Below are 13,150 nucleotides of genomic sequence, written 5' to 3'. Positions count from 1 at the left end.
ATATATATATATATAATAAAGAGCGAATGTACAATATATTTTGTTATTAGGTTTTCTTCAATATTTTTTTTCACTTCTTCATATATTCGTAATACTTTTTGTGGCTTTTTATCAGTAAAATGTTATATGAATAATATTGTTTTTTGTTTGATGTTTCCAGCTATGTTTTGGTCTGTCATTATACACTGATCTCTTTTTATTATTGTTTGGTGTTCAATAATACCCTCACATATATGTTCTTAGGTGTTGCATTGTTTATTTTTGTGACTTTTTCTCCAATATATTATCGGAACAATGTGACGTCAAAGCAGTTGCCTAGGGAAACAACTGGGAATTAATAAAAATCCGAAAAATAAATGAAATTGCAACGAACTAAGACTAATTGTAATACCTAACTAAGCTGCGTTAAAATAAGTTACTGAAAAAGAAACACTTCAGTATTCTTACTGATATAGATATACTGACAAAATTAATCATATTTAGTAAACAGTCAAGAACTTTTAAATTTTTATTGAATAGATATTCAATTGTTTTTTGTGAAGTCAAAGTCAAAGTCAAAGATTATTTATTCCATAGGTAAAATAAATTTACACTTGAAAACGTCACATTTAAGCTACTGCTCGTTCACTACGCTGACCTCCCTGAGAAGAACGAGCAAGAAACTCTAGGGATTGCTCTTTTTAAATAAACTTAAATGCTATGGAATACACTTTGAATTAAATTTGTGTGGATTCTGGAGCCATGTCGTCTTTCCATACAACTTTATCTAACATGTAGTCTTCAACTTTGTAATATGATTTTTCGATCAAAATATTTTTAATGTAGTTTTTAAACTTAGATAATGATAAACTTAATATATGCTCCGGAATCTTATTGTAAAAACGTATACAGTTCCCCATAAAAGAGTTGTTTACCTCGGTTAAACGAAATCGTGGTACCATGAGTTTGGACTTAGCTCGAAGGTTAATATTATGGGTATCTTCTTTCTTATTGAAATTATGTATATTTTTACGGGCACATAAAATATTTGAGTAAATGTACTGTTATGCCACAGTCATGATACCGGTCTCCTTAAACTTTTCTCTGAGAGAAACCCGAGAGTCTAGACGGTACACAGAACGAATCGCTCGTTTTTGCAATACAAATATGGTTTGAATATCTGCCGCTCTACCCCACATGAGAATCCCGTAAGACATTATACTATGGAAGTAACTAAAGTAAACTAGTCTAGCAGTACAACACAGTATTCCAGGCTGAATGTATGGGTATCAAGTTGGCAGCAGAAGCAATAATAGCGAGAAGAGTAAAGAATCACTCCATTCGAATACTCTCCGACAGCATGTCAGTACTTCAAGCGCTGAGCAGCTATGACATTAACTCAGGGCTTATAATATATATGAATGCCATCAAGCACTCATGGAGGTATGTACACACAACCACGTAATTCTACAGTGGATTAAAGGACACAGCGGCTCACGTGGCAACGACGCGGCAGACGAACTAGCTAGAAAAGGGTCGGAGACGGATGCTGTAGGGCCAGAACCCATAGTGTCCCTCCCCAACCAAGGATCAAGAACAACTATACTCAAAGGTACAAAATCTTCTCATAATAACATATGGACAACCCATACGGTTTGTAGACAGGCTAGGGAAGCACTCCCAACACTTAACGCCAGTCTATCTCGTAAATTAATCAAACTTGAAAGACAAGAGCTGCGCACTCTATCTGCCGCTCTAACGGGTCATGGTCCATACAATAAACACCTTTTCAATTTAGGTATCACGGACAGTCCTCTATGGACAGCGTGCATGCAGGAGAAGGAAACGGCCGCACACATCCTACTAGAGTGCTCCGGTGTGGCCAACTACAGGGCAAAGTACCTTGGAGTGCCGAGGTCGCTCCCCGAAGTCTTCAGAAAACCGAAGAGGCTGCTGAGATTCCTGGAGGAGCTTGGGTGGCACGAGTAGGACCCTGCACCCAGCACACGCAAAATAGGCGCCTCGACGTCGAGTTGCGGAAACGAGCCCGTTGCACCAATACCAATAACAATAATAGTCTAGCAGTACTAACATCGGTAAGCTCACGTATTCTGCGGACTGCGTATGCAGCGGAGCTTAATCTGCTGGCCAGGGACGATATATGTGGAAACCATTGAAGTTTACTATCTAAGGTCACTCCCAAGAAGATTGCTTTATTAACAAGATCTAACTTTTCTCCGTTTATTTCTATGCTTGGACTAGTCGATTTTACGTTAGGTAATTCAAATTTAACACATTTTGTCTTCTTGGGATTAAGCAATAAATTGTTAACATTAAACCAATAAACTACCTTAGAGAGGGTATCATTAATATGGTCATAGTTAATGTCATGTCTGTCTGTTTTAAAAATCAAGGATGTGTCATCAGCAAATAACACTATTTCGCAATGGTCCTTAACAAAGAATGGCAGATCATTAATATAAATCAGAAATAAGAAAGGTCCAAGTATTGAGCCCTGCGGAACACGCATTTTTACTGGAGAACCCAAAGAAGTCACTCCATTTATGTCTACTTTCTGAATTCTACCGTTGAGATATGACGAGACAAGTTTCAATTGCCATTTACACCGTAATGTTCCAGCTTCCTAATAAGAGTAGATAATATAATCAACATCAACAACAAATATGACCAACGCAATCAAATGCCTTTGAGAGGTCACAGAAAACACCAGTAGCTTTCTGGGACCTTTCCCAAGCATCAAAGATGTGTTTTAGTAACGCTACCCCCGCATCGCTAGTCGATCTACATGAAATTACTCCACTAGTTTGTTATAATTATTTATTAAGTCAAGAACTTGTTCTAATCATCTTTGAATCATCAAACAATTTTACTAAACTTTCGAAAGAAAAACTAACTTACCGATGTATATCCCGTGTTGTCACTTATAATAGCATTTCCATATGATGGAAATAGCTTAAAAGTACCATTTATGAAATGTGAAGGTCGCTTTTAAATTTATAATAGGTGATTTACGGTAAAAATAGTTAACAAGTTGGTGAAATGTGGAGTTGGTATTAGTTTTCAGTAGGTTGGTAAATAATGCGTTATATCATATTTTGAATAAGCTCATGTTTAATTTACTTTTCGAAGCTTTTATTACTACCAGGAAAATCGCACTTACATATCGTACACTTGGTACGTCATTTTATGATCACACGTCGATAGTATTTTATGCAATCATTGAATAGTGAGTGTTCTTAAAGTCGAGTAACTTATTTAGGCCTAAGTAATACGTACGAGAAGAATGTAATGATTGCGTACAATACTTTTTCTTTCTTTTTTTTTTCGAGTAAATAAAATAATGAAACGGAACCAATATTTAATGTACCTATATTTTGTTAACAATCCATAACAACAAATGCTATTTTTTTAAAATAAATTTTAACCCATTTATTACAAGTGGCCAAGTACCGCCTAAATTTTAATCAATCATTTTTTTAATAAAGGTACGCCTGGTTGCAATATTTTTAGGCCAATTTAACCAATAAGGAGGTAGTATAGTGTTTGAGTAGCGTTCTAATTGATATTTTAATTAGTAAATATACTACGTTCTTTTTTTTAAAAGTTATTATAGTTCTGTGTACAATACTTTAATACTCATTATAGTTCTGTGCACAGAACCATAATGACATTTTTCAGCTTAGTGGCGAGTAACATAGACAATATATAATTATGATTCAGAACTAAAAAGAGCTCTTTATGATGTGGTTTATGCAATTAAAATTGACATATTAATACTTTAATACAACAAAATAAATAAAAAAAAAATAAACAATAATATTATACAGGAGCAAAAAAAGTCCTTCCAATCCAAAGCAAAATCCAAAGCAAAAGAAAGTTATAAAAGTAATACAAATTGCATGAAATACAGTATATACAGGGTTACTTTTAAATTACTAACAACCCCGCAGGACTATATTAATAACATCATAAATAACAACATTTTTTCCATCACTTTCTACGAAACGTAATTAATTTTTCAACACATTTGCTCGTAACGGGCTTCTTATTGTATCGCTTTTAGGCTCATAAACCTAGCTATTGAACACGCGTTTGTAATTATATTACAAAACGTGTGTGTAATAAGTATAGGCTTAACCGGATTAAGATGTATCTCACAACAAGGCCTATGTATTAAAACTATGCATTCTTAAATTATCCGGGTTATGTCTTTGAAATTAACTTGGTCTATTAAAAAAACAGCTCTAACCTACATATTATAAGATTCAAATTACAATGACAGTAATCCCAAACAAACAGGGTCACAGTTTTTTTTTTATTTCTGTTTAATACGGTTGTGTAGTCTTACCTTACAAATAATATTTTTATTAATAAATTTATATTTCTTATTTGATGTGATAAATATAGAAAAACATACACAATATACACCTATAAAACTTTAATTGAATAAAATTACTTATTTTGGATAATATTTTACACGAATTTGAGTGAAATAAGGACATATTTATATTATTTCGCATTGGCTGTTTAGGAATTTCACCTAAGTCTCATTATTGCCGAAGCACCTGCGCGCGCATATCCGCACCGCGGCGCCAGGCGCAGAAAAAATAACTCTGCGCGCCAATTTCCATTGATACGTTCGAAACATTTATATACGCTGTGTGTTAGATAATTACCTAGGTGTTTAAAATGTCCTGCTCAAGCACGGAAGAAAACATTTTGATGGATTTAACACCGCCCGAAATCCTCACAGAGGCACAAAACGCAAGTGACAGTTTATTACCTTCGAAATCCAGAGAAAAATACATGGCTGCATATGAAACTTTTAATTAATGCCAAATAAAGCTATTTTTCATTTCCATTTTACTCAAGTTTGTTTCATTTTCCTCGCAAATGTGTTGAAAAACGTCGTATGAAACACGTGTGCTTTGATCATTACACTCTCGGCTTTCTTATCGCGCTCGCCTGCGGCTCGCGCGAGTAATAACGCCTCGTGTGTAATGACCAACTTAACACACTTGTATCATAATGTACTATACCGAAAATAATAAATAAAATAAAAAAAATTTAAGTTTTTGTTGTACTATCCGACACTTTAAGATCTGTATTTGGTAACACGAAAAGTTGTCATTTTGCAGATGAGGCCTTATTACACCAAGGGGGCGATATATAGTATTCGGTATTTGCTCACTACAGCTCCTTAGTATAGCTAGCTATTGTATTAATGATACAACGAAAATGCAAAGAATATCAAACTTGTTAGAATGACAAATAACATGAAAGATAGCAAAGGAACATTACTTATATATCTATCAAATATGTATTTCCGTATTGACGTAAGGCAAATGTGCATACTTTCGGAACCTTTATTTCAACGAGTCCGGCTGAAAGAGTGTTGATAAAAGGACGGAAATGGGCCCTTTACCAGCCGTGAGGCACTGGCCAGAATTGAGTCAGGAAATAGGAAATTACAGCCCGTACACGCCTCTACAAAAGCGATGACCTTAAGGCTCTTGTCATCTTCGATGGTATTTATCAAACATGAAATTAAAGATAAAAAAGATATAGAGGGGTTTGTTCTAGTTAATTTGTATTGGTCTGCAAGCGGTTACTTTGCAGATTGCTCAAGTGCTATAGCCACCTTATCTTAAAGTAAAAGTAAGTATGGTTTTCAATTATTTTTTTAACATGTTATATCTTTCAGATATAAGGTGTTTGAATTAGCTAGTTATACCTTTCAAGTTTTGTTGCTAGAACTGCAAAAAATACAATTTAAGACGAGAAAAATACAATCATTAAAGTTTTAACTATAATCGTATATATTTTAAATGTATTCATTTTCGCACGTTACTCACCAAAGTTGGCGCCAGCAATACTCATGCAAATGAGGCGGTAACATGAAAACTATTTAACATTTCGTTTAAATTAAAAAAATAAATCGATTTTGTGCAAAATTTATGTCACCTGACGAAAGGGCAAAAACGTTGATGCACAAATATTCTCGTTTTATTCACGTCGGGTTGAATGGATGGGATAATGATGGTTGGTGACCACTTTTTGGGTGCGAACCTGTTTCGGTGTTGCGAGCCAAAGGCGCAATCTGAGGTGGAATCTCGCCATCGATACAAAACCCGGACGTTTCGCGTTGTAAATTCATGTGTACATGTTAGGTATTCGGCCAGTCACAGACTCTGAGTCACGGCGAGCAGGTTTTATGAAGATCCTTTTGCTTTGTGTTTTTTTGACCCACATAAGAATCCCTTGACGCGGAATTTAATTAAAGGCCTCTAAATGCGTTTGAGTTTTCCTTGTTGCGGTAGACGGCAATAAATAAACCTGTACCCTTAGAATAATTACGCATAGAATGATAGTTTCATATCAAACGAACTGTCACAAGTGAGGCAAAAATCAAAATCATGTAGACTAGTTTTAGTAGTAGGTTAATTTTCGGTTTTAGTGAATATTTATATAAAAATACAAGTTGAAACGCGTTACTTCCTTGTAGAATGTGATGTTAGTATCTATTTTATGTTTGTCTGACGTATTTTTAGACTCATTTACCACACATTTCGTCATTTTTAGCTAAAATTCTGGAGCTGTTCGCGGTGCAAGTTGACCTTGAGCACTGAAGGCCCGCCCGCTCGTGTAGGCCCTTTGGGAGCGCTTCAATTTGCCTCACTTAGCGTGTGCGGACTAGGTTTCTATGCGTTATTATTCTAAGCCTATACATATATACGATTACGTAGCTGATAATAGTAACAATACTAAAAACTAATTGAATTCAACACTGAATGTTGTATATTATTAATAAAACGTTACTAAAGAAATTTAAAACTAGGTTTGTTGTGTTGTACCTAACATACAAATAATAATATGAGTTAGGTTTAAACATGCAAACCTCGGAAGTCCACTATTGTACGAAAATCAACGTATGACCTAATTTCATACAGTGTTCGTGAATAATAAAACCTTATTACTTAAATCACAACTATGTAATTCTCGGTAACTCCTCGCCGTCATTACTAAGCGAGGTGAGCTAAAAAGAGATATTTTTTTATGTTGCGTTTATAATTGTGAAAACAATAATAATTGGTATTTTATATTACCTACTTACTTCGCTGGCTTAGCGAGCCGAAGTGAGACTTGGCCTCCGATAAGTTTAGGTGCCGGCGCACCTTGCGTGTACGATCTCCTTCTAGTTTTAGCGTGCAGGGAGCGGAGATCTTTTTCCACTTCATCCGGTTTCGAAGGGTAACGGTAAGTGTGCTGGTGAAATTCTGGCACATGGGACTTGTCAACTTATGTCTCAGGTGACGGGCGCAGAGGTAGTGCCCCTCAGATCTTTGCTATTTACTTGTCGCTTACCACCAGGCGCATGACTTGTTCGTCCCGTCACTTAATATCATTAAAAAAAAACTCAACGAATGTTATGTCTGCAATGTTTATGTAAATTGCAAATTATGCCATCGGAATGGTTACCTATCAGTAGTCCGAAATGGCATTTTCCAGAAATAACGTTTGCTCGAAATTTCGTAACCTCGAAAGTCATTTTGAGAAGACAATGTTTTTTCTTTTAAACCTTTTTTTGTAACTCTGGGAAACGCGTTACGCGTACCGCTCGACTCGGGGGAGCTGCGAGCGGTTATGTGTGACTCCCGGGCTCTAGCCTGGTATACACACTAAAACCCAGCGGTTAACCCCCACCGCCATAGCGAGGCGCCCCTGGATCCGCTTACGCATACTACAGGAACGCCTCGGCGGATGGTCCGCGTGAGCGGACCCCGGCCTTCAGAGAGTGCCCCGGGTCAACACAAAGGCACCCTCACACTTGTGAGCACAGACTTGGAGATAGGGTCCCCCGATCCCTGTCCCCACGGCTCACTACAGCGGGGGAAGAAGGTGGGTGTGCCTCCTTCGTCTCCCCAGTTGCCGTCTTCGGAGCGGGTCGTCCTCTTTGAGCCGTTCCGATGCCTCCTTGTGCGAAAGTACGCTTTCACAGAAGGAGGCCATTGCATCCCAACACCTCTGACTGTCGAGCATCGCGCCCACGATGGTCGATAGCGAGAGATCTCCGCCCACTACCGCGGACAGGGAGTGCCGCTGGGGGCCCCATGTCGCACATTCTGCTACGGTATGACGTACTGTATCGACGGGAGCGCCACACTCGTGACAGACAGGGATCGTCTCCCGACCTGCAACCCGGTGCAGGTATTCGCCGAAACATCCATGTCCGGTGAGAACCTGCACCAATCTGTAGGACTGAGACCCATATCGCCGGTCGTCCATAGCGAACTGCCTCCACCGTCACTGAGAAGAGTGGCCGCCGTCCACGACACCGTGCGATAACTCCGGATCGCTCTCACCGCTATGACCCTCTGCGGCCTCCGCAAGAAGGGTTTAAGTCGAACGGTGAGAGCTTCCACCCAAACCGGTGCGCCGTACAGGGCCATACTCCGGATTATTCCTGAGTACAGGTGCCTGCAAACCGAGCCTGGTCCGCCTACATTTGGCAAGAGCCACTCTAGGGCGGCAGCGGCACCCACCATCTTCGGAGCGAGTTGGGCAAAATGCGTCCTGAAGTTCCACCTCCCGTCCAGTACAAGGCCCAGATACTTCATCTGAGCCTTGACTATGATCATCTCCCCAAAAAGGGTGATCCTTGCCTCCCTAGGGCGGCCTCTGCGCGGGCCATGGAATAGGAGGGCCTCCGTTTTGTGTATAGAGACCCTCAGGCCCAACAGATGGATCAGAGACCGGACCAGAGATGTCACTATGGTGCTCAACCGCGCGGCCTCTTCATAAGTCCTGCCAGTTAAAGCCAACATTCCACAACATGGGGCCCAGCACGGACCCATGTGGAACGCCACACCCGACGCGCCGCAGGTGTAGCCTCCCTTCTCTTCCCTCCCATAGAACCACCCTGTCCTGGAGGTACGCCTCCAAAAGCCTTCTGAGATCCCTATCTCAGGTACTCCATGTTACCGGACCGCCTCTCTCAGTGTCTCGAACAGAAGGCTGTTGAAGGCGTTCTTGACGTCAAGGGAAACAGCCATGACCACCTCCCCCTATCAACGGCGTCTGTTGTGAGATTCTTCAGGGCATCCAGAGCGTCGACAGTAGACAGCCCGCCCTGAAGCCGTATTGGGCTTCCGAGAGACCAGGCCCACCTCTTCGAGGTGCCTAACGAGACGGTTAACGAGGACCCTCTCGAAGAGTTTGGCCGTCTCGTTCAACAGCACAATGGGCCTGTAGGCAGAAGGCGAGTCGATTGGACGACCCTCCTTCTGCAACAGACATAGTCGGCCCTGCTTCCATTGTTCCGGGAACTGCCCGCTACGTAGGCACGTGTCGAACAGTCCCCGGAGCAACTCATTTAGGCATTCCGCTGCCAAGTACAGCACGTGACTCGGGACGCCGTCGGGTCCCGGTGCGGTCTTTTTTCCCCGTACTCGGAAAAGGGCTGCTCCTATTTCTCCCTCAGTAACAGAGGGGACCTGCGAGAGACCCTGCTCCGGTGTGGAGGATGGGGCCATCACCGGGGGAGAGTGCTCAGGAGGGCCTGGGAAAAGCTCCTACCACCTTTCACAGGAGATCCGGGGCCATAGTCTCCGTGATGGAAGCGCTTTGGGCACGGAGTTTCTTCCGCACCGCACGATACGGACGACCCCATGGATCCCTATCTAAACCGGCCAGGATTGCTTCTCTGGCACGGGTTTTGCCTGGCTTATTGCCAGCTGCAGGGACTTCTTCTTAAGGCGGTATGTCTCCCACAGCTGGCTCTCTATGTCCGGGGCATGGCCGTGACGTCGCCGGTACCGGACGTAGGCTCGGAGTTTCGCGATCTCCTCCGACCACCAGTAGACCTGATGGCGTCGCCGGACCCGGGGCATGGCCGCGTCGCACACTGCAGTCAGAGCAGTATCCAGGCGGCTCGCCAAATCGTCGGCGGTGATGCCCTCTGGCACTCCAACCGTAAAGAACCAGCGCTGTACTATGGCAGCTTCCTCGACCATCTCCCGGTCCAGCCGACTTAGCGCCCAGTGTGGGAAGCGATTCGGTCTGCGAATTGGGGCGGAATGTCCAAGGACCGCGGAGACCTTGAAACGAATATATAGGTGATCTGACAAGGTCTCCACCTCCTTCACCACTCTCCAATTTCTGATCCCGCGCGCGACAGCGGGAGTAGCGAACGAGACGTCCACTACGGACCCTCCCTGTTGTCGCACGCAAGTCTGAGCAGTCCCTCTATTCAAGAGGGACAAACCAGAGAGTATACTCCAGATCTGTACAGCACCACCTCGCGCGTCAGAGACGAAATTACCCCACGCTTGCGACTTGGCATTAAGATCGCCGAGTACAATAACTTGTTTCGGCGCTTGTCGCAACACCGCTGTCCTGACGGAATCAAGAAATGTCTCAAACTCCGTCAGGGAGCGGTTGGGGGAGAAGTACGTTCCAATTATTATATACTCCTCCCACCCAGTCACTACATACCCCGAGCCCCTTTCCAAAGAGGTGAGAGGGGGCCCATGCCGTTACTCACGAACGCCACTAGGCCGTCCAGGTCCAGGCCCAGTTTTCATGAGCAGGGATGTAGTCCGGCTCGCAGGCCACCGCTAAGTATATTTGTCACTGCGCCATGGACTGCAGGAGCAGATCTTGACGGAGCTCAAGATTAAGATTCGACTGTAGAAAGCTAGTGACATATTACTAGCCTCCTCCCGTATCTGTTGGCGGGTGACAGTAATGGCGGCTTTTCATGGGAGGTGGTTTGCAGCTCCTCCCCACATGCGATGGTCCGATGGACGTCCGGCGTCGGCACAGACCGCGCAGCGCAGCACGCCTTTGCAGTTGGAGGCCCTCATTGCCTCATCGAAAGCACAGGTCTTCACGACTGCTGCCCAAAGTACACATAGGCCTCGTATGGCCAAGGCCAAGGCACCGATAGCAGCGGAGCGGGCGCTGCTCTAGGGCTTGTACCTTGGCAGAGCTCCAGCCGACCAGTATTCTGCCCGCTTCAGGCAGCGTCTTGGCTGTGCTTATCACAGAGCCCATCCCAGTCCATCTGTTGTGCACTGCCCAGTCCTTGCCACCGCAGCGGCCACCTTTGTTTTAGTGGCTGAGTCGTCAAGACCCGAGATGCGGATATCCGCAGTCTTTGTGGGCCGCTAGACGTTGGCCACTCCGTCAAGTACAGGGTGGAGCTGTTCCGCCAGCCGGTCGGCTGCCAGCGCACCCTGAGGTCCCGACAGCTCTAGCAATCTGGCCCCGGTGGCAAAGGTTCCCTTCAGTGAACCATTATTGCGTCTGTCATTAGCGATGACAGACGCTTCCTTAGCGCCCATCACCACTACCTGTTCGTCACCGGTATCGTTAGCAAGTCCCGAGGCCATTTGTCGTATGCGTTCGTCGTGTTTACGAGAATCGACTTCCAGTCGACACACGAAGTTGTTTTTGCCCAAGAGTACGAGGGCTGCCACCCGTTGAAGTGGATGGGCGGCATTCCCCCTTTCGGGGACCCACCTGGGAATCATTTTCAAAACGAGCCTTTTCCATTATTGCTTTGGATGGGGGTGAGCTCCCCACTGGGGGCGCCCTATCGACTGGATACCCTCCTGCCATTCATTCCATCACCGGGCGCCAGAACTTAGGACTGAGGTAATTTTTATAGAGGTGTTCTTCCTCGCGGCCCTCCTCCTCCCCCGGTCGCACTCAATGTGGGATTACGGGCTGGCCGGAGCCGGTCTTGTGACCGAACACCGCCCACCGTTTCGGTTACGAGTTTGATAGCTCAGGACACAACCTACGCTATCTTCCTCCCCTCCCAGTGCTGGTTTTGGTCCGCGTCGGCTGAAGCCGGTAGATCCCATATCTGGGAGCTGTTCCCCTATCCGCCACCTGGGGATGCGTCCGACGGCAGACCAGCAACTGCGCACGGATTTTCTTTTAAACCTAACCGAACCTAATCGTGTCTTTGCGATAAACATTCAACATACCCTGAAAGAACAATTGTTTCGTTATAATTCGGTTTTCGGTGTAATGAAAATTCGAACAAACGTTATTTCAGACAAAAAAAGGACAAAAAAGTACTGCTGCCACTTAAGGGATAAGGATAGGATAAGGGACTATGGTATACACCAACTGGCCACCTTGGATTCAATCGCTAAGCTTGCCAAGAGGCTTAAAAGAGGTGTCTAGGATGTAGTGGAGGCGAAGCTGCATAACCTTGAACACCGTCGTAAAGTTGTCTGCCTATCTATTCTTCTAGCTTATTCTACAGGTTATATCACGGAGAGTGTGCGATGGAATTGCATGATTTGATTCCGCCTTCCCATTGCCATCATCGGGGGACTAGACGTGGGCTGGCTGGGGTTGTTGATATTCCCAGGATTCACACGAAGCGTTTCGCTTCCACATTTATATAGCGCGCGGCTAGGGAGTTGAATTCATTGATTGTGGACTTATTCCCCGAACGCCATGACTTGGACCTTTTAAAGGCGAGAGTGAATAGGCATTATTTAAGTGTGTATGCTACATCGTCGACTTCATCGTCATTTTCCATCAGTTGAGATGGAGGTCAAATGCGCACTTATTTTTTGTATAAAAAAAAGAAATATAATTTGTTGTTATATCAAATGAACCGCACCCGTTATTTTCTCCCGAAAAGTTCATCAAAATTAACATACCGATATTTATGGATTTTGCCGACGGCGACGACATTTGCATTAGCGAGTCTAGTGGAATTGTGGGTTTCGCTACTTTTCCTGCGGCTGAGAAGGATATGTCGGATTAGCGGTCGTCTGTTGTGGGACAGACATGAAATAGACAGTTTAGATGTAGTTCAAGTGTCAGTTTAAACCATTTATTGACGTGTTCTTCCGCGGTTCGAAATTGAATATGTAGATTACTATTGGGTGGTCGGATACTACTTATTAAAATGAAGGTTAATTTTTCATCCAATGCATTTTTATTTGGTTAAACATTATACCAAAACCTACTATCACACCAAGTCCACTAATGGCGCTTATGATCATACCTACACAGTTGCTAATCTGTATGACAAATTGTTCTTACAAATGAGTTTTTAAAAGATTTGAAAACAAAAACGGAGCCTACTGTGAGTTTAGAATTCACAGCCATATTGCACGAG

The 13,150-nt window shown here is 43.3% G+C and overlaps 2 protein-coding genes across 2 annotated transcripts; both read right to left on the bottom strand.

Annotated features, from left to right (window-relative positions):
• Positions 1 to 7,881: 7,881 nt before the first annotated feature.
• Positions 7,882 to 9,053, bottom strand: LOC113233354. The gene is made up of 3 exons (XM_026468470.1): positions 8,983 to 9,053; positions 8,193 to 8,925; positions 7,882 to 8,100 (listed from the first exon to the last, which is right to left on the bottom strand). The coding sequence occupies exons 1-3, from the start codon at positions 9,051 to 9,053 to the stop codon at positions 7,882 to 7,884; spliced, it is 1,023 nt and encodes a 340-aa protein (XP_026324255.1).
• Positions 9,054 to 9,680: 627 nt separating this feature from the next.
• On the bottom strand, positions 9,681 to 11,055 carry LOC113233353. The gene is made up of 2 exons (XM_026468468.1): positions 10,943 to 11,055; positions 9,681 to 10,395 (listed from the first exon to the last, which is right to left on the bottom strand). Exons 1-2 carry the CDS (start codon positions 11,053 to 11,055, stop codon positions 9,681 to 9,683), a joined length of 828 nt encoding a protein of 275 aa, XP_026324253.1.
• Between the last annotated feature and the right edge of the window lie 2,095 nt (positions 11,056 to 13,150).

Source organism: Hyposmocoma kahamanoa, unplaced genomic scaffold, assembly GCF_003589595.1.
Source record: "Hyposmocoma kahamanoa isolate Upper Pololo Valley unplaced genomic scaffold, ASM358959v1 78, whole genome shotgun sequence".
NCBI lineage: Eukaryota > Metazoa > Arthropoda > Insecta > Lepidoptera > Cosmopterigidae > Hyposmocoma > Hyposmocoma kahamanoa.
Note: the sequence above shows the minus strand (reverse complement) of the source record. Positions and strands in the feature narration are given on the sequence as shown.

Bases quoted from the DNA above. Each gene is read 5' to 3' on its own strand.
- LOC113233354 (XM_026468470.1), bottom strand. From the start codon at position 9,053: ATGGCTGTTTCCCTTGACGTCAAGAACGCCTTCAACAGCCTTCTGTTC. The intron at 8,926-8,982 runs GTAACATGGAGT...GCGTACCTCCAG, and splicing joins ACACTGAGAGAGGCGGTCCG to GACAGGGTGGTTCTATGGGA. The intron at 8,101-8,192 runs GTCGGGAGACGA...TGGGGCCCCCAG, and splicing joins ATACCTGCACCGGGTTGCAG to CGGCACTCCCTGTCCGCGGT.
- LOC113233353 (XM_026468468.1), bottom strand. From the start codon at position 11,055: ATGGGCTCTGTGATAAGCACAGCCAAGACGCTGCCTGAAGCGGGCAGA. The intron at 10,396-10,942 runs GTGCCTTGGCCT...TGATTCCGTCAG, and splicing joins CGCCCGCTCCGCTGCTATCG to GACAGCGGTGTTGCGACAAG.